This window comes from Falco cherrug, chromosome 9 (assembly GCF_023634085.1).
Source record: "Falco cherrug isolate bFalChe1 chromosome 9, bFalChe1.pri, whole genome shotgun sequence".
NCBI lineage: Eukaryota > Metazoa > Chordata > Aves > Falconiformes > Falconidae > Falco > Falco cherrug.
In genome coordinates this window covers 12,378,320-12,401,985 of record NC_073705.1, presented here as the reverse complement: position 1 = coordinate 12,401,985, position 23,666 = coordinate 12,378,320, and the positions used below count along the sequence as shown (strand labels likewise).

Here is a 23,666-nt window from a genome sequence, read left to right as displayed (position 1 = left end):
ACTATCTGGTTTAAAACACCCACGCCCCTGGGACCTGCTGCCTCAGTTCTCCTTTTCCCACTTGTTTTTTGCATGCCCTCGACTCCCCCCGTTCCCTCCGTCAGCACTTTCTGTGAGTTATTTTTCAGATGGGGCTGGAGCCATTTTCTTTCAAAAACCGATGGATGGTTTGGGGGTGAAGGGGAAGAACACATAGAAATTTAATAGCTTAAAAACTGTGCTGTAAAGCAACACAGGCAGCACCTTTGTGAAGAAACCCCACGCAAGATACGAGTCACAGCCCCCCAGCCTACAAATGAATTCATGTTTATTGAAATCAAAAGGCGCTCACAGCAGGTAGAACGCAGAGGCGGTTCGGAGGGGAAAGGCAGGCGCCCTGCACACACACCAGCAACAAAGTTCCTTCCCTGGGGATGTACATCTGCCCGGAATCACACTCCTTGCCTTCCCCCAGCCCCAGCAGCCGCAGGAGTTCACTTTCTTCCACAGACAAGATGACAAGATCCCACCACCATGTGCTACCGGTGTCTCATCCTGCACAGCACTTATGTCCGCCTCTCCTCTGACCACTCAGCTGTTCCCACAAGGTCATAGAAATGTAAGTGATCTTTGGGACTACAACCCCACTCTCATGTTTTGTTAGTTGTCTACTGCGTTAAAACTTTAAACAGTAAGGACAGGCAGCAATATCTCTTAAACCCATTTGTAGCCTTGCTTCCTAGAGCATAAGCGGGAATGTTAGATTATGTACAGTATAAGCTAAAAATAGGAGAAAATGAATAAAAAATTTAGTCTGAATTAAGGTCATTGTGGAGTTGAGTTAGTCTTGAAGGAAGAAACAAAGTGTGCCATTTTAACAGTGGAAGATGGTTGAAAATGGGTCAGCTGAGCATGATTTCATACAGATCTAAAAAGCCCAGGTATCAACATCTCCCTTTAAAACAAAGAAGCAAAAAACCAACCCAAAAATTCACCCCCAGCCCGCTTCAGGAAGTTCTTTGCCTTGTGCTCCAAGGGAGGTAAATTGCTTAAGGTGTTTCATACTCCCAATATGGGCACGAACCAGAGAAATTCCTCCACCATGAGATGGGACGATACGTCGCTGAGAATTAGATATTGTAAGGGCTGGAGAAGCCCTCTTACTGCAAGATAGATCAGCTGAACTCAGAGGGAACTCAGAAACAGTTTATGTAAAAATAAAACTATTTTTATTTCTTTCTTTCCCAGATACTGCAAAGTTCTCAGACGTTGCTAGATGTCCTGAAGGGAGAAACTGGGAATGCTGGTAAAGCCAGTGAGCCGCAAAGCACTTCAAAAGGAAAAAAAGAGAAACAAGCACGTGGACAAAAGCATTCCTAAACTTGTTCTTCAGCCTGGAAAGTCCTGTTGGTCTGGGACAGCTGCTGTTCTGGTACAAGGATGCCACATTTAATCAAAGTCTTTGTTTTGGAAAAGTAAATTTTCCTTTCAGATGCACTTTGGTATTCATGAGAGATCTGCTAAAGTGTATCAATGCTAGAGATCAGGGTAGGCATCTACTTTAGTTTGAGCACAGAGATACTGAAGCGTATCCCAGGAGGTGACTTACCAGCTAACGCTTCAGCCCTCAAAACCACTTTCACCTTGCTCTGCCAAGAGCAAGCTAATAAAGAGTTCATCTGGAACAGCCAGGGATTCAAGAACAAAGCCGGGAAGCGCAAAGGCAGCACCCAACGAGGTGCAAGTCACAGCTGCAAGGTAAAGCAGGCAAATTGGAGGAAGGAGTAGAGAAGTGAGCAGCACGCCAGGCAGGGCACCAACGTCCTCCTCTTGAGAAGCACACTCTGTACTCCCATGCCTCCACTGAGCCTGTCCTAACCAGGCAAGTTGTTCTCAGTGCTAACTCACCGAGAACAGCATGCAGAGTACCAGAGCAGCAGTTTAGTTGGCTCAAGTCAGTGGAACAAGCTGCAGGATGTTGTTGGCTTTAGTGTTCCTCATTGACCCACAGCAGAATGAAGTCGGGACCAGTACAGACACCTTGTCCCCAACTTTTAATTACAAGTAGCTTTTACTTTACCACGTGCAGTTTTATCAAGTTGCAAATCTAGAAATAGGGCTGCCTTAAACTGGCCTGAGCTTTTCCACAGTGCAAGATGCTCACCAGCACCTTTTCTGCTAGAAAAGCTGTGCATAACCTTGTCTTCCAACATAGTCCCTGATCTCCTTTGGCTGCATGCACAGCTACTGGCTGCAGGTACTGCTCAGTATTTAACTCTGCATACCTGATAACTTACTCATCCCTTAAGTCTAGCAGTCACTAGCAGTCCTGCATTTTTCCTCATTCCACCCCCGCCTCAGCATCTTGTCCTGAACTATTTCATTAGCAGGAGGAGCCTTAGCACATGGGATTCATTGCCATTTCCATGGTACTCACGTCGTGTCACAGGCAGATGTGCTGCCAGCCACACACTTCTCCCAGAAGGTCACACAGGGAGCAGATCTTGAGCCAGCTTGAAAAGGCCAAGCCTTAGAAGTGCAAGGAGGCAGAAAGTATTCCCCAGTGGCCCCTCCAGCCAAAGTCTAACAAACTGCTGAGTATCTCAGTATTTTTTTTTTTTGCATTATCGTTCCAGCAATATTTAGGCACTCAAGGCAGAAAAGAACAGCTAGAAGTAGGTATATCCTAACATTTAGTCCTGACCGTATTTTTCAGCAGAACAACCTTCCTCCTGCTGCTACAATACACACCAAAACAAGCGCAAGTTATGAAGAGTATTTTCACTTCATAGACCAGCGTCACCTTGAACAGACTTTCATCATCTATATATAATAGACAAAGTAATAAATGTATCAAATTTACTCAAAGATAACAGCCTATTCCTTTGGACAGAGCTACATGCTGGGGTACCACTCATTTCATAAAGCCCAAAGAGGCTGTATCTATTCCAACTGCATCTCTTTTAATCCCAGAAGTACAAATCATATTAGCAGCAGTGTTCCATCTTTTCCAGAGTGCAATTTTGACCCTGAGTTTACAGTAGTAGAAGACTTAAATGGAAAGGTCTAACAGATTCCTTTGCATATTGGCTGCATTAAACAATTACAATAGAACTATAAAAATCCTAGGAAAAAACAACATATTCCTTGTCCAAGTTCTGCAGAAGGAAGGGAGTTAAATTTCCCTCCTGTGCTTTGCACTGGAGGAGCGAAGCAAGCATGGCTAGAAGGAAGCCTCCCTGCCAACCGAGGCAGATGACTCTTGGGCCTGGCCCCCTTAGATGCTGGAACAAAGCAACAAGAGGAACCGGCAAAGTGGAGCACAACCAGCAGGTCCTAGAGACTGGATGCCAGAGCTGGATACGGACAGATCAAAGCTATGGCCAATGTTTGGGAATTGTCAAGAGGCTCAAGCTAGTCTGGACTATAGATAGTGCAAAAATGTCACCTAGAGCTAAAGGCATTTATTCCCTTCCCATCCCTCACACAGTGATTCCTTCACAAGTATGTAACTGGCACATTAATTCCATGATGGTTCAGCGAAACTAGACCCAGACACATGCTGAGAACCATGAACCTTCAATGGTTTTCCAAACTGACGCCCAATCTAGCTGTCAAATCACGACGATGACTGTGAATCCAGCTAACTGCCCAGATACTCCCAGCGCCCCAGCTCCAGGACTGTTCTCCACTGGGGCCTCCGATGGGAGGAGTGTTACAAAAGCTGTCCAGACCCCACACAGTGCCTGGATGAGTGGACTCGGAAAAGTACTGAGAGAACCAACACCCATCCTGGGATTACATAGCTGTTGTGAAGATGCTTGCCTAAATGGCAGCTGATCTTGAACAAGGAATATGCAAGGCCACAGGTAGAATAAATCGTATGCCTTAAAAGTGGTAGTTAGGTCCCAGAATCCAGTGCAAATATTCTCCGAAGATGCCTGACAGCATCTAGTCCACCCTTGGCATCAGGATCCATCGAAAACTGTGGTGAGGGAGGGACCCAGAAGCTTATTTCTGTGGTGCTTGCAGGGACATTCGGAAGGTGCACTGACACGTTTTGTCCAGCGGCCGCTGCTGCAGGCTAGAAGATGAAAGCGATCAAAAATAGAGAGCAGGCTCACTGCTGAAATCGGAGAGTCCGCCCTTCTCTGCTGGGGTGAGCTGTGGAGAAAGCAGAGTTGACATGGACGTGTCATCAAAGCCAAAGCAAATGAGCACCCACACCTTTGGACGGTGAAGGCTGTATTGACATCTTGCCCAGGGCTAACAAGTGCATTTAATTGCCCCCTCCAAACATGCCCTGGAGTATAAAGTGTGCCAGCTGCATTAAGTCTCCTTTACAGGTCTGCTAGTGGCAGTGGGACCTTGCCTTGATCCCTTTGTGAGTGGTGGCACGCCTCCCTGGGCAGCAAACACAAACACAGGTGTTCAGCAGAAGGCACAGCCCATCCCATCCACTGCCCAGACCAACCCAAGCAACAGATAAGAGCACAGCAGGGCAAAGCCAAGACTTGCTGATTTGAGGTCTCACCATCACTTGGTTCCCATGGGAATCAGCTTCCTTTGGGAGGCACCCCTCCGCAGCAGGCATCTCCTCATACTTCTGCTCCTGCCACTCACTGAACTTCACAGAGTGCTTTGGGGTGTAGCTGGATAGATCTGCTGGAAGAACAAACCTGACATAAATACTTCTCAGCACCCCAAAAGGAAGTGGGATCAGGAGCCCGGCATGGCAGCTGCCCATCTGCAGTTCCCCACTCTGGTTCGAGCCCTGTCCCCACTAAGCCTCAGTTCTGCCATCAGCTAGCAGGAGTAGCTGCCGTCAGATTTCCACCCGTGTGGAGCCCCGTAAGGGTCTGCAGGAAACATGGACAGTGTCAGACACCACAGCGCCAACACAGTGCCTCACTCACCTGAGTTAGGTGTATTGGGATGCAAAGTGCTATTTGGGCGTGGAATGTACAAGGTTCGAGATTTGTCCTCCTCCGGTTCAGAAGCATGTCCTTCCTCTTCTTCCTCTTCCTCTGCCAGTGAGCTCTCCGAAGGGTACTCAAACATGGTCTGCAAACTTGTCTCATTGAAAGAGATCTTCATCTAGACAACAGCAAAGGAGAATTATCAGAAAGCAGTGTAAGAAACCATTGATCCCAACACCTGCTCTGGCAAAGGCTACCTCCCATGCCGGGTTTAAAGGAGCCATTGCACGTGTCCCCCCTTCCCCCATATGCCTTACCTAATCTCTTACCATGCTGACAGAAACCATGAGGGCAGACAGATAAATAGATGGGATGGAGGCAGGAGGCTGAGAGGTCAACACTACCTCTGGCGTTTTGCCCTGGCACATACTTTGCCATCATCTGACACCGATGCACAGCAGCCCGGAGTTGCTAGCATGTTGCTTCAGAGAGACCAGTGTTCCCAAGGAAGAAAGGGAAGCACCCACATGTTGGAAAATGACATTGCTAATGCCTGCCAACTCGTTTGTGTACCCATGCTCTAGACAACAGAAACATCAGTGATCAGGACTACATTTTTGAGAGGCCATCCTGGCAAAAAGCTATTTAAGCTAGATACAACCAGGGTTTAATACCAGAATTGGTAAGATGTAAGCAGCTAAAGAAGAGATGGTAACAACTGGTAGTAGAGAGGGAAAATACCAGACAAGTGGGCGGCCCTTAAAGGTTCTGTTTTGAAAACACTTTTATTTAGTATTGTCACTAATGACCTTTGCACAATAACTGGGAGACTGAGAAATGAAGATGACTCAAACATGGGAGTTCAAGGGAAAACCAGAATGTTATGGGTAATGAAGAAAACTGGCGAGCAAGAACACTAGAAATGGGATGATGTTTAAGACTAACATCTCTTAGAGGAAGGGTTGATCACCTGTGAATAACCAGGAAAGAAAATTTTGGGTTGGCTACAGGACTGTAATCATCATTAGGATGCTCCTTAAATAAACCGGGAATAAAGCAAGGCATTTCCACTGGAATAGGGCCTGTCTGGCTCCATCCTCCTTCTAATACCCAGCAGGTAGGGGAAAGCAGCAACTGGGACTCCCCCCCTTCTCTCCTCCAGGCTGAACAAACCAGCCCCCTCAGCTTCTCCATATATCCCACTTCCTCTAGCCCCAGGAGCACTTTGGTAGCCTCCGCTGGACTTGCTCCAGTTTCTCTGCATCCATCCTGTAGCAGGACACCCAAAACCAGATGCAGCAAGTCCAGATGTCCTCTTCCAAGTTGAAAGGAAAAGCTGAGTGAAGGGGTTGTTCCCCTGCAGCCTTACATGTCCTAATCATTGCTCAGAAGATCTGGTTACAAGTCATCTCAAGAGGTGGAGAAGAGACTCAGTCTGCTTACAGCAGCAAAAATGAAGGCTGAGAAAGAGCACAACAGCCCTTGGTAAATACACCAAGAAAATAAACACCAAGGAGCAGAAAAGAACTGCTGATGCCAGCATACAACAGACAAACAAGAAGGATAAGCTTGCCAGGAATAAATTTATGCCAAAAGTAGGGAAGTATCTAGCCAATGCAGATCTAGGTTCAGGAGCAGCTCCCCCAAAGGCTGTTGAGATCCCTTTCCTTCTAACTACAAGTAAAATTGAGCTAAGAGGGTTATGACCAGAATTAAAAAGACATGGTTGCTTGTGACAGTCGGTAGGAGCAGGATGGTTCAGAATATCACTTTTGATGCTGTGTAGTAACTGGCAAGAAGAAAGTGCAGCACATTGGCCCCATGTGCCCTAGCTGCAATTTCCCTCATATACAAAACACCCCACGGGCTGAGAAACAGCACGTGGCCCCAAGTAGCTACCAAACAACCACACATGCTGCCCAGATGCATTTATTTCTTGCTCTTAGGGGGAGCTTAAATCAAATGTGGGTAACAGAGTGAGTACCTAATGCCCCCTCCGCACTGCAGATACACACAGTGGAGCTGTGTGTTACTCTGCCTAAGTACGGGATGTACCTTGGACGCAGGCTGGCTCCTCTCCCCATGCTCCCAGGAGAAGGCAGGATGGAAACAGCAGAGAGGGCAGCCAGCTGCCTTTCCCCAATCCTGCCCCAGCCTTGGCCAGAGCCATTCTGACCTTCTCCAGATGACACATGGGGAGAGAAACGATTATATTACAGAGAAAAGGGGTTGGAATATAACAGCCCTGAAGATCAGAGCATCCCAGTTCTGTTCCCTGAATTTGTCACCCCTGCTGCTGACCTAGATGCTCCCTGATCCGAGCCAGGCAGCGGAGCGGGCAGCGGCTGGTCACAATGTGGTGCCTGTATTGCGGGACGAGCCACGCTGCCAGGCACGAAGGCCATGAGGGTGGAGGTGCCCAGGGCTCCTGGAAGCTCAGAAGCTATCCCCGAACCAGACACGGCACACAGGCTGCTTACTGGTGCTGGCCACTGCACTGGAGGGCAAGCAGTACTTGGCTAAACAGGGAAAATAAAGGGGACAGGAGGGACATGCTTTGGTTTTACAATTCAAGCTTGGGAGATGGATCTAAGTTTTCCTTGTTTTCTGCTGTTGTGAGGAAATCTCTACGAGAAATGACTTTGAGTTCAATTTGGACCAAAGCTGCATGCAGTGCAGGAGAAGAATGGAGCTTCACCTGGGAATAAAACCAAGGAGTAGAAAGCAGCAGAAATGACCAGGAGACACTCCTGCAGCACCCAGAGGCAACACCCCAACCTAAGCCCTGAACCACAGCAGCTCCCACTTGCCCACAGCCAATTCAGCCCGGGCCACGCTCCCTCCCAGAGCCAGGCTGGGTGCCCGGCAGAACGCCCTGCCACCAGGGTTCCTCCAGTACCTGCTGTCCAAGGCAGTAGAAAGAGCAATCATTAACCGCAGCGGTGCCAGCCCCACGCTGCCAGGGCCCCAGCCCGGGGGAGAGCTTCCAACAAGATAATTTTGCTGCTTCAGCAACAGCTCCGGGTGGGCCAGCACCACCTACACGAAGGCTGACACCAGGCAGTCCTGCTTGGCCTGAGTGCACCTCGGTGCAAGCCCTCCCACCCCAAAACCACGTTGACTTACTCCTTAGTAGCATCCCACCCCCCTGCACCCAGTGCCACTGCTGCCAAGAAGCTGGAAGAGCCCTATGGCCACTCTGCAACAAAGCACCCAGACACACCCAGGTCAAGCAAACACCAGAGGAACAGCCCGGTGCTAGCACAGGGCTGGACTCCAGCAAACGGGCTCTGCAGGAGCAGCTGTCTTTCCCACACCCACACACACTCCCCGGGCACTCGGTCAGCCCTGCCTATGCAGAGCGAGCACCCCATAACTCAAGGTGATAAACCTGCCGTGGCATCGCCTGGGTTCCTCCCGCAAGCTGCTCTCCCCAAGCATGAGGTGGTTTCGGGGGAAGCACAGAGCAGCTCTGCTTGATGCAACAGAGGATGGAGGGCAACTTATTCAGAGCTAGGGGACATGTGGGACAACACAGCTGCCTTAAGAAACCCTCTGAGCAGCTCACAAGCAGCACTGAGCACTGTTTGTAGGGAGCACAAGCAGATTCAGTCCCAGGAACAACCTAAACAGAAAAATCAAGAGGCCAGTACTGGCACAGCCAGCAGGTTTGCACAGCCAGCATCCCCTTGACAGCCTATATAGACTTCTATGGAAACACAAAAGGTGACAGGGGTTGTTTTCTTTAGAAGAAAAAACATATCCCAGAAGAGCCAAGCACACTCGAGCCCAGCCAGAGAGCTCTGCTCACCAAGTCTCAGCAGCGCTTCCTCCATTTCTGCCCCAGCAGCAGCTGCCAGTTGTGGCAAGGGAGACTTTTGCACCTTTCAGTCGTGGATGTTTGCAGGGATTTGTCACTATTTGCTCAGCTGAATGCTTCACACCCAGAACTGTGTCACAAAAACAGGGTCCAACCCAAACCAATATATCTATATATTAATACTCTGCTCAGCAGAGCCACACTGGGAAGGATAAGGCAGGCTTTTCAGGGAGTGTTGTGCTCTTCGGCTTCCAGATTCTTGCGGCCATTGCAAAAATCATTTATTCATTTGCTAGGATTTGAACAGTAATGAGTAACAGAGTACCCAGGAAAGAGAAGCCAGGGTAAACATTGCCCAACAAGCATCAATCTGAGTAGTCATACAGGGCTCGCTCAGAAAAGAAAAAAGAAAAAAAAAAAGATATTGACAGACTGCATGCCCTGAAACAAGACCCCAGTCTGCACTCAGACCAGCCACGAAAGAGCTCCCATGTACAGAGACATATTAGAAATAAAAATAACCAGTTTACAGAAACCAACCAATGTCAGAAAAAAGCTCACTGCCAGAAGCTGAGGCGGAAAGCCTGTAAGACTCCACAGTTAATGAAAGAGCAAACACCCGATGGCTTCTCACAAACCAGGGTATCTCCGTAAGTCTCAGGAGCAAATCATGGGGTTAATCTGCATCAACTCCAGAAGCAAACTCTTTAGTGTGGCTTTTCTCTTCTCCATCCATTATCACATTTACTTCTTGGCAGATGTGGCAAAGCCAAAGTGATAATGTAAGGTGTTTTTTACACCTTTTAAACAGGAACTTCTTTGGCAATCCAATTCCTCACCTTACAAATAGTATGGGAAAAAAAATTGTTCTAGGCATTAAAAGAGAAAAAAAAAAATCACCCTTTAACTATATTCCAGTGAGGAGAGTCAGCTGATCCCCATCATAGCAGTCTACAGTGAAAACGCTTGGGCTCAATTCCTCTTCCCCACAGGGCGACTGGGAACAGCCGTCTTCCAAACCCGTGGCTCTTGCAGGAGGCTGTAAGGGGCACCACTGCCGTCCCCACTCAGTGTGGAGGAGCCGGATGGCATCGCAAGTCAAGAAGCACAAACTGGAGTTTATTCCTGCCCCTGCCAACACCACACAGTGCTGCCAGCATGTCCAAACCCGCCGCGCTGCTGCTGCAGGCTAGGTAAGAGGGCAGTGGCTGCTGCATGGCAGTAAGAGGGACACAGCAATTTTTCAGTAACATGTGAAGTACCTGGGTAGTATAACCAAGATGCAAACAGCTGAGTAGCACCAGGGATCAAGATTTGTTCTTTTCGGGTACTAGTTTTCCTCTGAACACCCTCTTGCCCCAAGCAATATAATCCTGAAATGACAAATTCAGGGACTGCGCTGACTGCCTAGGACATGCATGGATTGCCAATGTGCTGCTGAGCGTGATTTAAAGCAGCTTTTCACACCTGGTCAATCAAATGCCTCCTCCTCTCTCAGCAAAAGCAGTGGGAGGGTTTCGGCTGATATCTGCCAGAAGGGCGGACAACAATTTCAGCATGAATACAAAAGAGTGATTGATAACTCCTGAGAGAGCAAGCATGAACAAAATCAGTGTTCTGAAGAACCTTGTGCTTCTGACCAGTCTTACACTGAGCTTTGCTCCATTCACTGCTGCGCCGATCATCTAAAGGTTTAGTCAACGAGACGAAAGCACAAGCCATCACACCAGATAACTGAAAACTACAGCAGCACTCAGCCGGGAGTGCATCAGGAAGCCTGCTGATACAGAGCATCCCATGAGGTTTGTCAGAAAGGGCCCCCAGGCTGGGCAGGAAAGCTCCTCCAGCACCAAAACCCACTCAGTAGGTTGGTGGAGGCTCTGCCCAGCAGAGCTCAGGACCTGTGTGAAAAGGAAGGTCTCTTCCCAAAGGACAACCTCCCAGCTCCACGCTGCCATCGGGTGAGAGGGAAGGTCCCTGCCCAGACAAATAACTGCTTGTGAGACTAGAACCAGAAGGCAGAAGCACATTCTTTGTGGTAGCCAAAGATCCCCAGAGTGTTTACCCTGGCCTTTCCATCTGGCCCAGCCTGACCATTCTCACAGATCAGCAGATTTAGTACAAGGAGGTAGAGAAGCAGCTCATAAACTGCATACCTCTGTGTGGACCTGCATTTTTTTCATAACCACCTGCAGACAACTCCCCTGGGATGCAGTTTCTCTCTGAAACCTTTAGATAAAGGATTTTTGGGGAAATGAGCTATTTCACAGGAGTTAGCAATGAGCTTATCTACATGCCTGTACTTGTCCTGAAAGCATAGTCATGAGTCAGCCGGGTGGCTGCAGTAGCATCAGCAGACTACCAAGGCATTTGCTATCATTTGGCAGAAGATAAGGAGCTTTTGCACCTCTAAAGTGTTTCCTTGACACAGTAGGAAAGGGTTTTCCCCTGACAGGTACCCCTAGGAATGGAGGGGACTTGAGGCTTGGTTCCTATACCAGATTAACCCTGTACTGCTATGGCTGAAGCAGCCCAAGTATGCCCAGGAAAATGCAGACAGCACTTCAGCAATGTACTTTTCTGTAATTCTGTACAACAAGAAGAGTTTTGGGGCACAGGTGTTGGCTGCTGCACCACAGGCTCACTTGATCATGCTTTTCCAAGAAGGGTTTCCTAAGAGTAACACTGAGTTCTGCTCAACCATTAACTGCATCACAGAGTTAGTTACTGAATAGAGCCAGCAGCGCTAAAGATTTACAGCAGTAGCAAGTCAAGTAAGCACTGTGCTGCTGGCAAAGGCGAGGTTGCCTCCAGGATCGCATCCCAGCTCCCAAGCCACAAGGCAAAACAAGAAAGTCTCCATTTACAAGGCAACCCACAAAGCCAGCTCTGTGTAATCAATATGCTGAAGCACATGGTAGATAGCAGCAATGCATGGAGATTCGAAATATTAAACTCCTTGCACAAGACAGAAGGAAGTTTCAAATTCCTGATGAGAAGTGACAGGGTAGGGGCAGTCCCGGAGAGCATCACAAGGCAGGCAGCTTTGTTAACTCTTCCCTTGACTGTGTCGGGCAAGAAGAAATTCCAGTGCCCAAACAACCACAGGGCAGTTGCGACTCCCAGTCTGACAACAGTACAAAGCAGCTATTCACCCCAGGATTCCTTCGCACATCTGCAGACAGAGGACCCGGAGCCTTCCACCGTTTAACAAGCAATTCAACTATTACTTTACTTGGCCTTTAAGAATTGCACAAATCTCCCTACATATACGAAACAAACCTCATCTGAATACACAAAGAGAGCAGGCATAAACAAAATACAATTAGTGTCAAGACTTTGTATCTTCATAAACAACACACAAAACTCCCAAACAGTGGAGGATTCTGCTTTACAGGCGACTCTGAGGATACAATTTGTGGTTACAACACGGCACAACGCTGGGAGATGCCACCCACAAACATTTCTGTGCAACCGAGACTGACCAGAGCAGTCCAACAAGTACCTCGCTTTGGTGCAAGTGAACAGTCTCCAGCTGGAACGGGACAGATGGAGCGTCATTTCCTGGGAAATATGGGGAGGCTGGGAACAGAATTACTTCCCATCCTGGCAAGGAGCTCATTCTAGACTTCAGGACCAAAAGGCTTCAGTGATGTGAACGGTATTAGCAGCACAACGGAGATCATGGCTCTCTTTCTCTGGACTACTAACATGCAAAAGATACTTCCTCGAAGAGAAGTGACTAAGTGCAGCAAGTTCACCATGAGGCTTACAGATATGCCCTCAGAACTGCATTTTCACTAGCTACAAGCTACACAATTTCCCTAACCACACCAGTGTTTTGTTCTCCTAATGTCTGAGGTATTTTCTTCAGCTTGCCTGTAGTCCTTCCACGGCCTACAAAACAGCAGCTCCATCCTGCTGAGTTCCCAAGATCACCTGAAGGGCACTTCTCAGAAACATCAGCACCGAGTTCCTTTAGTCCACGTTTTCCCAGGATGTTTGTGAAGTTTCTCTGTGTGACACAGATGCTCCACATGACTCTTCCTACACATGCTGTCCAAACAGTGATAGCATCACAGCTTCACTGCGTGCCCACATCCCACTGCAGTCACTAGGAAGAGTCTGAGTTTGTAAACAGATTTTAAATTGCCCAGGTTTCGCTCGGGGGGGGGGGAGCAAGTGCAACCCCAGAGGTGAAGGAGCTGCTACTGCAATAGCTGCTACCGAAGTTTCCTTTACGGCCACTGAAACCTGGAAACTAAACATTGGAATTTTTCCTACTGTTTCCCACATATAACACAGACAAGCAGGACCCCTGCCCTAGCCAGCCTGAGTGTTTTCTTTCCCAGCCCTTCTCAGGAACAACCATGTACTGGAAAAAGAGTGGAGAGGAAAACCCAAACCCAAGAAAACCTCAATACTTGAGATGGAGGGAAATTATAAACAGTCTCCAATCTGGTCCACAGATTAAGGAAACCGATCAAGATAACGTTAACTTTAATCCATATGATTAGAATCCAAAGCACAAAGCACTCCAAATCTCCTCTCAAGCTCTCCGGTGGGCTGAGCCCTGGGCACGTCCTAACCAGCTTCAAAGGCTGGCTCGTCTCTTATTTGCGTAAGAGTTTCTATTTTAGCTCTTCTGCCCCGTTCCCCGTGCTGCCCACAGCAGCAGGCAAGCAGGGGACGGGAGGAGGAGAACCAGGGGGAATTTGGGAACACTGTGGCATGAGGTGAAGCGTGGGAACAGCAAGGCCATGGAGAATCATTTGCCCACTATGGAGATGAGATACGCACGACTCATCTGCTCTGCCAGGAGTTTAGTGAAACAAAAGTACCAGCACTCAAAGAGCTGGCAGGCAGTGGAGAAACAAAAAAACACCTACTTCCCCACCAAAAGCCTCAAGTGCAGCTGGTGAGGTGGTTTAAAAACTATAATCACAACAAGATCCTGATTTCTGGAGTCTTCAGGCATCAACATCACAGGCTAAAAAATTAGCAGAATTAGAAAGGCCAGGGAAATGTACCGCCTGGGTAAAACAGCCTGCTTACATCTGACAGCCAATGGAAATCACCGCCACAGGGCAGGGACCACACCTGATCGTCCAAGACACTTATTTTCTGAGCGGGACTTGTCACTGCTGACCTCATCTACCAAAAATTCAATACATCCAAGTCAGATACATACTACAGCCCCTCCTTAAAGGTGGCAGATGTATCTGCGCCAGCAGAGCACAGCCACGAGACAGTAAATAGAACAGGAGCACGCAGCTCTGTGAGAGCTAAAGAACATAAATCTTGGTCCTGACCGCCTCAAAACACAGAGACTAAGGAATCCAAGTAACTTTTGCAGGGAGATTTTTTGCTTCTACCACCAGGTTAATTTATTTGTGTTATGGCTAATTTATTTGTGTTATACCTTGCAAAAAAGTACTTCAGGCAGTCACTAGTATTTAGAATCCACACTGTGCAGACTTGCTCCAAACAGGTCTGGGCAACAGCTGGGAGTGCTCGTCCCTGCCAGCCTCTCGAGCCTACACTTCGTTCTCAGAGGAGAACTCCAGCAGAACTGAGCAGATAGAAAGCTACACAGCAAGAAGTTCAGCAGGTTAGACCAACAAAAATGCTGCCCAATCCTGCCCAGGATGACAAGCTGAAGGATGCTTAAAATATTTTTTTAACAGACATTCAAGCGGGCATTCAGAAGCCACATTCAGGCATTATGCAGCTCAAAACATTAGAAAATGGACCATGCTAAAGTCCATGTAGGCTGGAACATTTTGAGGTTCAGCTGAACATCTTTGAAGACAATTGCACAAAGAAGCAGGAAAGCATGAGACTCCGGCTGTTTGGATCCCACCAACCTCATTCTTGTAAGCCCTGTTCACACAAGGCTGCAGCTCACCTTCCAGCACTCAGCAAATTGCCAACTGTGACAAGCAAAAAACATCAAAACCATCAACAACCTGATGTCTGTTGGCTCTCAAGTCCTGTTATTTACAGGACTTCGAGTGGCCTGGCCAAAAGTCACTTTTCCCGTGGGATCCTCAAGAGGTACCAGGTCCTGGAGAGGATAAACAGTGTGACTTGCAATGAACTGCAGGAGTGGCAAGACATAAGCAAGGAGCACAGCTGGGGTAAATTCTGTACGCACAGGACCTTCACGGGAGGGTCCAGCCACCAACAACATTAGAACATGGAGCCTAAAGACAGAGAGATGACTTCTCAGGGCACCAGCTGGCTCAGCAGTTTGCAGCCCTTTTCAATCACTCGCTCCAACATGCCAGTCACATGTGTCACAGAAACCTAGATTTCTATCTTGCTGACAGCTTTATTGTATGTTATCCTGGCAGGTAACCAAGCCAAGATTGATTCTTGTCAGCTCAGCTGAGTTAGATTTTATCCTCCGAGATCCCAAAGATCCACATCCTGCAGCAAAGCCTTCCCTTCCTCCCGGGGCTGCCATCAGACTGAGGCGCCTTTATTTCTTCTGTAATAACAGAGTACAAAGATGAGCACTGAACAGAGGTCACCAACAGCGCTCTGCATCCTCTTCCCTACTCCTTCTTTAGAATAAAGGTCAGTAGGTCTCCTTCCCCTCCTGCACACGTATCCTGTCCTCACTGCCAGAGCTGACAGCTCAGCCAGCCTCCTCCAGCAGCTGCCCTGTGCTCTGCTTGAAATCCAGCACGTCCGTTCAAAGCTGCAAACGTGCACTTAGTTTTCAAATTAAGTCGTCCTGTCCCCCCCTGCCCTGGCTTTATCTGAACTAACCGTGATACTGCTTGGAGAGAGGTCTCAGAACAGCCACAGAGTAGATGAACAGTCCTGAAGAGCATCTTAACACCTGTAGGGCAACAAGAGCTCAAACTCCCCACCCACACGGGCAGCCCAGGATGAGCACAGCTGGGGCTCTGCCCTCCGCCTGCAAATCTTGATCGTGTCCCACCATACACAACCCCACGTTCACCCTCCCAGCCCTGGGTGAATGACGACTGTCCCTCGCTTTAGTTGCACAAGAGAGCTGGGAACCCATTTTTTATTTTGCCACAGGCACAGCGTTTCTCTCCCTCCCCCAGCTCAAGATCCAGCTCCAACCCCAAAACAAACGGCTGCTTTGCATATTTGAAGCATCTGGAGGGAGCAATAAAGCTGTTTTTCCTGAAAGGCCATGAACACCAGCAGCATCCTTCAGGCCACAGCAAAGTCCCAAGCCCCACAGCCGCCATCAGCAGCCATGTGGCCAAGAGCGGGGAGAGCTGGAGCTGTCTCCGCGCAGACCAGAGCAGCACTGGAACCCCCTCCTGTCCCATCCCAGCTACCCTCACACCCCAAAAAGCCATCAAGGATGTGGACCAGATGATGTGGACCAAGTCAGCTCCTTTTTGCTGGCATCTCCACCAGTCAGGCAATCAGTGGCCAGACACGGGGATGGAAAAGGGAGGCTGAATATCCACATTTGAAGAAAAACACAATTTGCATCTCACAGAACAATCAGTCTAACTGTCACCACCAGCTCTCTCCCTCCTAATAAACCATTAGCCCTGCCTGTAGGCACAGACACCTGTAGATCTGCAGGAACATGGCATTTCCCAGCTGCGTTAGACCTGCTGTTTATCTTGCCCAGATTCCTGCTGGGTATCAGCAAGCAGATGAAGTTTTCCAAGTCATCAGAGTTTCACTACACACCATTTTCTTGAGCCTGGAGCATCCTTAAAGACCTTTCAGCAAATCCAAGGTAAGGTTTGGAAAAGAAGATGCTCAGCAGGAGGTGGGCTCACCCAGCAGGTCTGCCTGGAGAGAATTACCCCAAAAGACCTGGGTAGCTCCTCACTGAAACCGGCATCAGGTTTGATTTTGATACCCCCAAAAAGAGAAAGGGACATCGGTTTTACCAAAGAACTTCAGCTTCCAGCTCACAGGAAATGTCTACTTCTGCCCAACTCAGGCCAAAATAAAGATTCTGAAAAACCTGACGTAGCTACAAAACAGAACCCTTGTTTTTGGCCGGTTGTCTTGGTGACACACAGCAATCTCCTGGGAAGATACCAAGGAATGCATCCCAATACTAGCTCCTTCCTTTTCAGGCATCAACACTCAGCCTTATTACCCAGAGCAAAAGCCACAAACATCCTCTAGGTTAAGAGTAAACAGGAATCTTTCCATTTGCTACAGCTTCTCCTGAACTCTGGCAACCAAGTGAAACTCCACGCTTGCCACCCCTAGCAGGAAGGGAACTGACAGAAAACCTAGTGTTTCTCCCACTACATTGCCACATTTAGTTTTACAGAGAAATGTCTGTCTCTACTACTTCTCCTTAAGCTGGAACTTGCTGTCCGAAGGGTCCCCATTTTTTCCAGTTTCCTGACCCCTACCATGTAACAGGCAGTTCCTCCTTTGCCTTTTAACATGTCTCTTCTCAGAAACCAGATTTTAATGCAAGTTCTCATACAGGACACACTCCCTGTATAATTCTGTGAACGTCATTACAGTTGTATACGCATCTTGGGGTATTTAGCGCGCTTCATCTTCAGAGTGCCTGCAGAGTGGGCTAGTTAATGCTGTTAAGCTGTTAAGAACATAGGCGGAGAAGCTACATGACCTGCCCAATGTCACACAAACCCACCACTGAACAGACAGAACAGCTGTCAACCAATTTCAAAGAATCCTGTGACATTTTAGGTTGGGAAAGGACTCGGGAGGTCACTAGCCCAAACCCCTGCTCCAAGCATGTCTGAGCTGATCAGTTGCTCAAGGCTCTCCCCAGGCAACTTTCACATAGCTCCAAGGATGGTGATGCCACTACTTCTCTGGGTTCCTGTTCCAGTGTTTGACCAACCTTAAACAATTCAGTTGCCACACCAGCCTTGTCCTCCTCTCCCCGCCTTTTGTACTGTTAAGGACAGCTTCCCCAGCAGACTATTTAATTAGTTTGCTTGCTTGAGGCTTTATTCTTTTATCAGCAAGGCTGCTGCCCCACCACCACTCTGCACAGAGAAATCACCTCCTCTGGCTGCATCAGAAGCCAGACCTACCTAAGAGTGGTTGTCCCACAAGGTCTCCTCTCTGTTCTCTGCTACACCCTGAGTATCCACAACTCTAACACGCTGTCTTGCTATTTTCAGCATCTATACCACATGCCTGATTTGGTGTAAATGAATATCGCAAACTGAACTGAGCAGACCCAAGAAAACAGCTGGAAGGAGTGCAAGCCAGCAGGTATTTGAGCAGCAGAACAACTCCAGTCTGACCAAGCATTTCCCTGTAGGAGGACAGGGAAAAACTGCAGGAGCGCTGAGGGAGAATCGACTCTGCTGCTCGTTTACTTATTCTGGATTTCATGGTGCTCACGCTCCAGATCTGCTACCTGCATTAGTAGTACAATCATATTAATACAAACTGCGTGCTGTTATGAAGGACCTTAACATTAAGCCACGAGAAACAGCACTCCCTGTCTCCCTTCTAAATGAGATGCACCTTGTTCAAAAGATTTCCTCAAATTATAATGCTCAGTGCCTCGGGCAACCATGTGGATTCAGTCCATCAAATATTTAGTCAATATAGGTAACGGAACATGAAACAACTCTTCCCACTATGGAAAAACATGGCACGTCGCAGACCTAGAAATCTGGATTTGTCACCTCGGTGTGCTGCTTTCAGAGCTGAACAATTCATGCCTACTCCTCCGGTGCAGGAAAATACCCTGTTCTTTCAGCACAGCTTTACCACAGCCAGATGCACTGGACCAAGCTACAGAAAGATTAATTCTCAACGTAAGGCTCACAAGGTTCTAGGCTAGCTCCCAAGCAGTGAGAAAACCTGGTATTTGCTCCAAAGACACTTGGAGCCATTGTCATCTGGTCTTCAGAGATGTAGCTGCACAGCCAGAACGAGCAGCCAGGTGGTATAATCCTCTCAAGAGGGGTTAAGTTGTTGCTGATCTCTTTCTGCCTAATAGAGACCTAATTCTTGAGCCTCTATCAATAGATCACTAATGCGGGGAAGATGCCAATGCCACACCGCCCATGGCACTGTCACGAGCCGGGCAGTGGCCACAGGGAACTCAACGTGTCCAACACACACCAGACACAGTGAGCAGAGCTAGAGAGGGGTCAAGTCCGCAGCAGTTCAAACCAGGCAGCTCACCTCGATTTTCTAAATACCTGAAACACTTTCTGTTATTATACCTCCAAGAAGCGACTGTGGGAGAGGACCTGCAGTTATCACGGGCCATATCCCACCCTCACCCACCCGGCGGACCAGCACCCAATGCCCGCTCCGTGGGAGCAAGCCTCTGGCTCTCTAACAGACCAGAGAAGCACTGCCCGTCATCCCACCCGGGCGCCTCACAGAAAGCCAAGCCAAAAGCAGTCCCAAGCTGCTCTCAGCCCGGCTGCTGAGCGCAGAGGCACCCCAGGCAGTTACCTTCTTGCGGTGAGAGCCCGTCTTGCTCATGCAGGACCTCTCCAGGGACAGGTACCCCCCAATCACTTCGATCTCGTTCACCGTGGGGTAGCGCTTTTTATGGGACACTCCTGTTTGGGGCCCATCAGCGTTCTCTGCGACTTTGCTTTTTCCCTTGCTATCCTCCTCCTCATCCTCCTCCTCCCGCTGTGGCCTTCCACCGGCATCAGTGAGAGCCTGCAGCCCCGGGGCAACGGGCTTCCTTTTGGGCACGACAGTGAAGGTGCTGCCTCCCCTCTGGTGGGGGGCAGAGTGTGGTCTGTAGAGGGGCACGGAGGAGAACTCCATCTCCAGGTGAGGGCCAGCTCCTCCAGGCTGATCCACCAAGCTCCCCGTCCTCGCAGCCGAGCTGGCCCTGGGCGAGAGCTCCCCGCTGTCCAGCTCCACAATGTCATCGATGTAAGTCACCGGTACCGAGGGATCCAGAGGCGACGGCGGGGCAGCGACAGGCTCTTCCTGCTCCGGGGCGGGGGCCCGCGGGGGCTCCTTCAGTGCCTTCTCCTCGGGGGATGGCGGCCCGGTGCTGGCACTGGGGGCCGGGGGCAGAGCCGGGCCGCCCTCCCGGCGGGGCACGAAGAGGAAGGAATTGCGTGAATTGAGGCGCAGCTTGGCCAGGGCCTGCGCCTGAAGGTCGTGGGCTGGGATGGCGGCCAGGTCGGGCTTGGGGGCTGGGTGGATTTCAAAGGAGCCCCCGGCCCGGGGGGCAGAGGCGGAGAGCGGCTGCACGGAGCCGGTGGCACTGGGGGCACTGGGGGCCAGGGTGGCACTGGGTGCCAGGGTGGCACTGGGTGCGGGTGACGGGGCCGCTTCAGCCTCCTCCGGCTTTGGCCTCCTGGCGTTGGCTCTGGCGTGGGGAGCGCTGGGCGATGGCACTGGCGGCCCCTGGGGTGGTGCGGGGCGGCCTGCGGCCGGGGCACGGGGCTCGGGGATGCGGCCGCCCGGGGGCAGGCCCCGGGGGGTGACGGTGAAGGAGTTGGAGCCGATCTTGTGGAGAAAGCAGTTGGCCTGGGGGGCTGCGGCCTTGGGGGGGGCTGGCACCACCTGGGGGGCTGAGGGCCGGGGGGCAGCCGGGGCTGCCGCGGCCTTGGTGGGGGCTGGGACTGCCTGGGGGGCCGAGGGCTGGGGAGTGACAGCCTGGGGGGCCGCGGGCTGCGGGGTGACAGCCTGGGGGGTGGCAGCGCAGGGGGGAGCCAGGGCTGCCTGGGGGGTGATGGCCTGGGGGGAAGCCAAGGGGGCCGGGGGCTGCGGGGTGACGGCCCGGGGGGCAGCCGGGGGTGGCGGGGTGACGGCCCGGGGGGCAGCCGGGGGTGGCGGGGCAGCGGGCGGGGGGGCGGCCGGCACCGGGGGTGCAGCCCGGGGGGCAGCCGGCGGCGGCCGCGGAGATGCCGGTCGCGCCTTCGGGGCCGAGGCGCGGGCGGAGCCGGGTCCCACCTGCGGGGGGGCGGCCGCCCCGCCCGGACCGAGCCCGCTCAGCGCCTCCCCGCCGCGGCGGCGGCGGCCCCGCGGCCGCTGCCCGAACTTCTCCAGGAGGCGGCTGACGGTGCCCGGCTCGGCCGCCTCGGGCTCGGCCGCCTCGTAGATGACGACCTGGTCGGCGCGGATCTCGGCGAGCGCGGCGCCGCGGCGGGCCAGCAGCTCCCGCAGTGGGTCGGGGCCGGCGGCCGGGTCCCGCCGGCGGCCGGGCGGCGCGTCCCCCTCGGCGAAGCAGCCGGCGGCGTCGGGCTGGGACTCGATGATGAGGATGTTGTCGGCGCGGATGGTGCGGATGCCGGGCACGGCGCTGTACAGCTCCAGCAGCTGCTGCAGCGGCCGCGCCGCCGCCGGGCCGTGCCGGGGCAGCCCCTGCCGCAGCCGCCGCCGCTCGCTCTCCAGCCGCATGAAGGGGTTCTCCCGCAGCGGGCCCAGGCTCTCCGCCACGACCAGCCGCTCCCCCGCCGGGGGCTCCGGCTCGCCGCCGGCCGCCCCGGCCAGCTTGGCCCGCTTTCGCTCCAGGATCTCCCGCTTCCAGGCGGGCTGCGCCCGCGGCCCGAGCCCGAGCGGCGGCTCCGCGCTGCTCATGGCGGCGGCCCAGGGGACACTGCGCCGCCCGCCGCCGCCGCCTCCGCCCGCCGCACCTGAGCGGGGCCCCGCCGCCGGCCGCAGCACCGCCCCCGGGCCGCCCTCGGCGGGGCGGGCGCCGGGACAGGGCGGGCGCCGGGGGGGGGACCCTGCGGGGGCGCGGGGGACGGGCGGCACCGCCCGGCTGGCCTTGGGGACGCGGCCTCCGCCTGGGGGCCGGTGCCCGCGCCCTCCCCTCACGCTCCGGGGCTCCAGCCGAGGCGGAACGGGGCGAAAGCGGCCCCGGGGGGTCGCGGCGGGGCACAGCCGGGGTCCGGGCGTGGGCAGCCGCCGCGGCCGGGGCGGCGGTGGGCGCCGGGGGCCGCGCCGGGCCTGTCGGGGGCGTTTGTGGGAGAGCTGGGGGCTCGGGAGCGTTATAGGGAGAGCTGGGGGCTCAGGAGTTTGATGGAAGAGCTGTGGACTTGGGAGTGCTTTAGGGAGAGCTGGAGACTCGGGAATCTTTTAGGGAGAGCTGGGAACTTGGGAGTATTTTAGGGAGAGCTGGAGGCTCAGGAGCGTTTTTTGGTGAGCTGGAGTGTTCAAGGGGGAGCTGGAGACTCAGCAGCGTTTTTGGGCGAGCTGGGGACTCAGGAGCTTTTCAGAGAGAGCTGGGGACCAGTGGCGGTTTCCACAGCACATTTTTCCTGCCGCCTTCACTCCCCTGTGCCAGCCACTTGTTGGGCACAGAGGTGCGGGGCACACGCTGCGGCAGCGTTATTTCCAGGCAGCGCCTGTTATCAGCTGCCAGCAGGTTTCTTTGGGAAGTCTGGCCATCGGGGAAGTGATCGCCCCATACTCCGGACTTTCCACGCCTCCAATAACGCTCTGTGCTGAAATGCTCGGCCCAGAAGGTGTGGGGGACATGGCATGCTGTGACGTAAATAACCTTTGGCCAGAGCTTGCCGAGGTCCCATCCTGCCTGGGAGCTGCGGAGCCGCACCCCGGCATGCTGGGCTGCTTCGACATGAGCAACTTCACCATGTGCCAGGCGGGCTGCTGTAAACACAGGTGTGCTTAGGGGAAGGAGCACCGTGTCCTGCTGATAAGGCTCTTACCTTTGCACTCCTGACCCAGAACAGAGCAACTGCACCTTCTTCAAATGATACCTGGAAACAATACTACTGAAAATAGTAGCTTGTTGCCAAAGCTGCCCGTGTGCCGGGAGCCGTGCAATGCCCAGGTGTGCTGTGCACAGCAGGAGCTGCTCTGCTGCAAGCCAGCAAACCAGAGCTAAATGGAAGGAGGCAACTCTTTGCTTAAGTAACACAAGGGTGATATAAAGTTTGCACATGACCCACTGTACTCGGCTGAAGCAGAGGTCCACAGTGCACCGTCCCGCCTCCTGGCCCTCGCCGTGCCGGCCGCGGCCGCGGTTGCCCGGGTTGAGGATAAAGGCTGGGCAAGCGGGTAAGTGACATTTCCCCGCCTCTGGTGATTCATGGCTCAGGCACGTACAGAGCCAACAATGTGCCTTTGTAGTCTGAGATCTCAATGGATTTCTCTTTCGTAGTCTTGTCTGGTTGGCTTTTGAGCCTGTGTAAAGCCCATAAATCCTGAAATAATGAATCCCAGTTTATCTGCACCTGGTGCAAAGAAAACGCCTCCCTTTGTGAGGATCGAACCTGACAGCTGCTAGTTTCGCTGCATGCCCGCCTGCTTTTGTAACAAAAAAATAAATCCAGCCATTATTCATCGCCTCCCCTGCCAGTCAAGATTTGAGAGCCTTCTATCATTTCTGTCGACTGTTTCTTTCCTGGGCTGTGCGTTAAGAACTGGACAGTGAAACTTGGCTGGCAAGCGAGCGCTTTGCAGCTAATCCCCTGCGTTGCTGTATTTACACCCACTGTTAACCCCAGAGCAGTGCCCGAGTGCTGTTATTAAGAGGCTCCTGGGAATCCCGCTCAGTGCTCACATTTTGGCACAGGAACAGGAATGCTCGATTACAAAACCCAGGTGTGATGATGGCAGGGGGCAGGACCCGGAGGGTGTGATGGCAGAGTGCCACTGGGTAGCATGAGCACGAGTTTCTGGTGTCCCAGCAGTGCCAGGGCACAGCTGATGTGGCTGCAGAGCTGGCAGCGGACTATGGCATACGCAACACGTCAGTACCAGGCGTGGCACACACTGCTGGCAACGGTAGGATCTGCTGGGACAACCCCCAGTACAGCCAGGTGATAAGGGAACAGGGAAGGAGCAGGGCCCAGCAGGACTTGGAGATGCATGATTTCACCTTAAACCCCTGCAAGACATCTCAGTTCCTGACCCTTTGGCAGCGCAGAGCAGAACTCCACCCGCACAGCTCCCGGCCTGGGTTTGTGTCCATCACACAGACACAGAGCACAACGGGAGGGTGAAGAAGGTGATAGGTAAAAATAATCTGATCT

General features: G+C 52.0%; 1 protein-coding gene across 2 annotated transcripts; it reads right to left on the bottom strand.

The window, feature by feature from the left end:
- Positions 1–290: 290 nt before the first annotated feature.
- Positions 291–21,361, bottom strand: TPRN (taperin). Of its 2 annotated transcripts, none has more exons than XM_055720014.1 (4): positions 19,147–21,361; positions 4,896–5,076; positions 4,514–4,644; positions 291–4,143 (listed from the first exon to the last, which is right to left on the bottom strand). In XM_055720014.1, exons 1-4 carry the CDS (start codon positions 21,241–21,243, stop codon positions 4,081–4,083), a joined length of 2,472 nt encoding a protein of 823 aa, XP_055575989.1. In that variant the 5' UTR covers positions 21,244–21,361; the 3' UTR covers positions 291–4,080. The 2 variants fall into 2 exon arrangements, with proteins under 2 accessions (XP_055575989.1, XP_005442154.2); XM_005442097.3 differs by having other exon boundaries at positions 4,514–4,641; positions 19,147–21,360.
- Between the last annotated feature and the right edge of the window lie 2,305 nt (positions 21,362–23,666).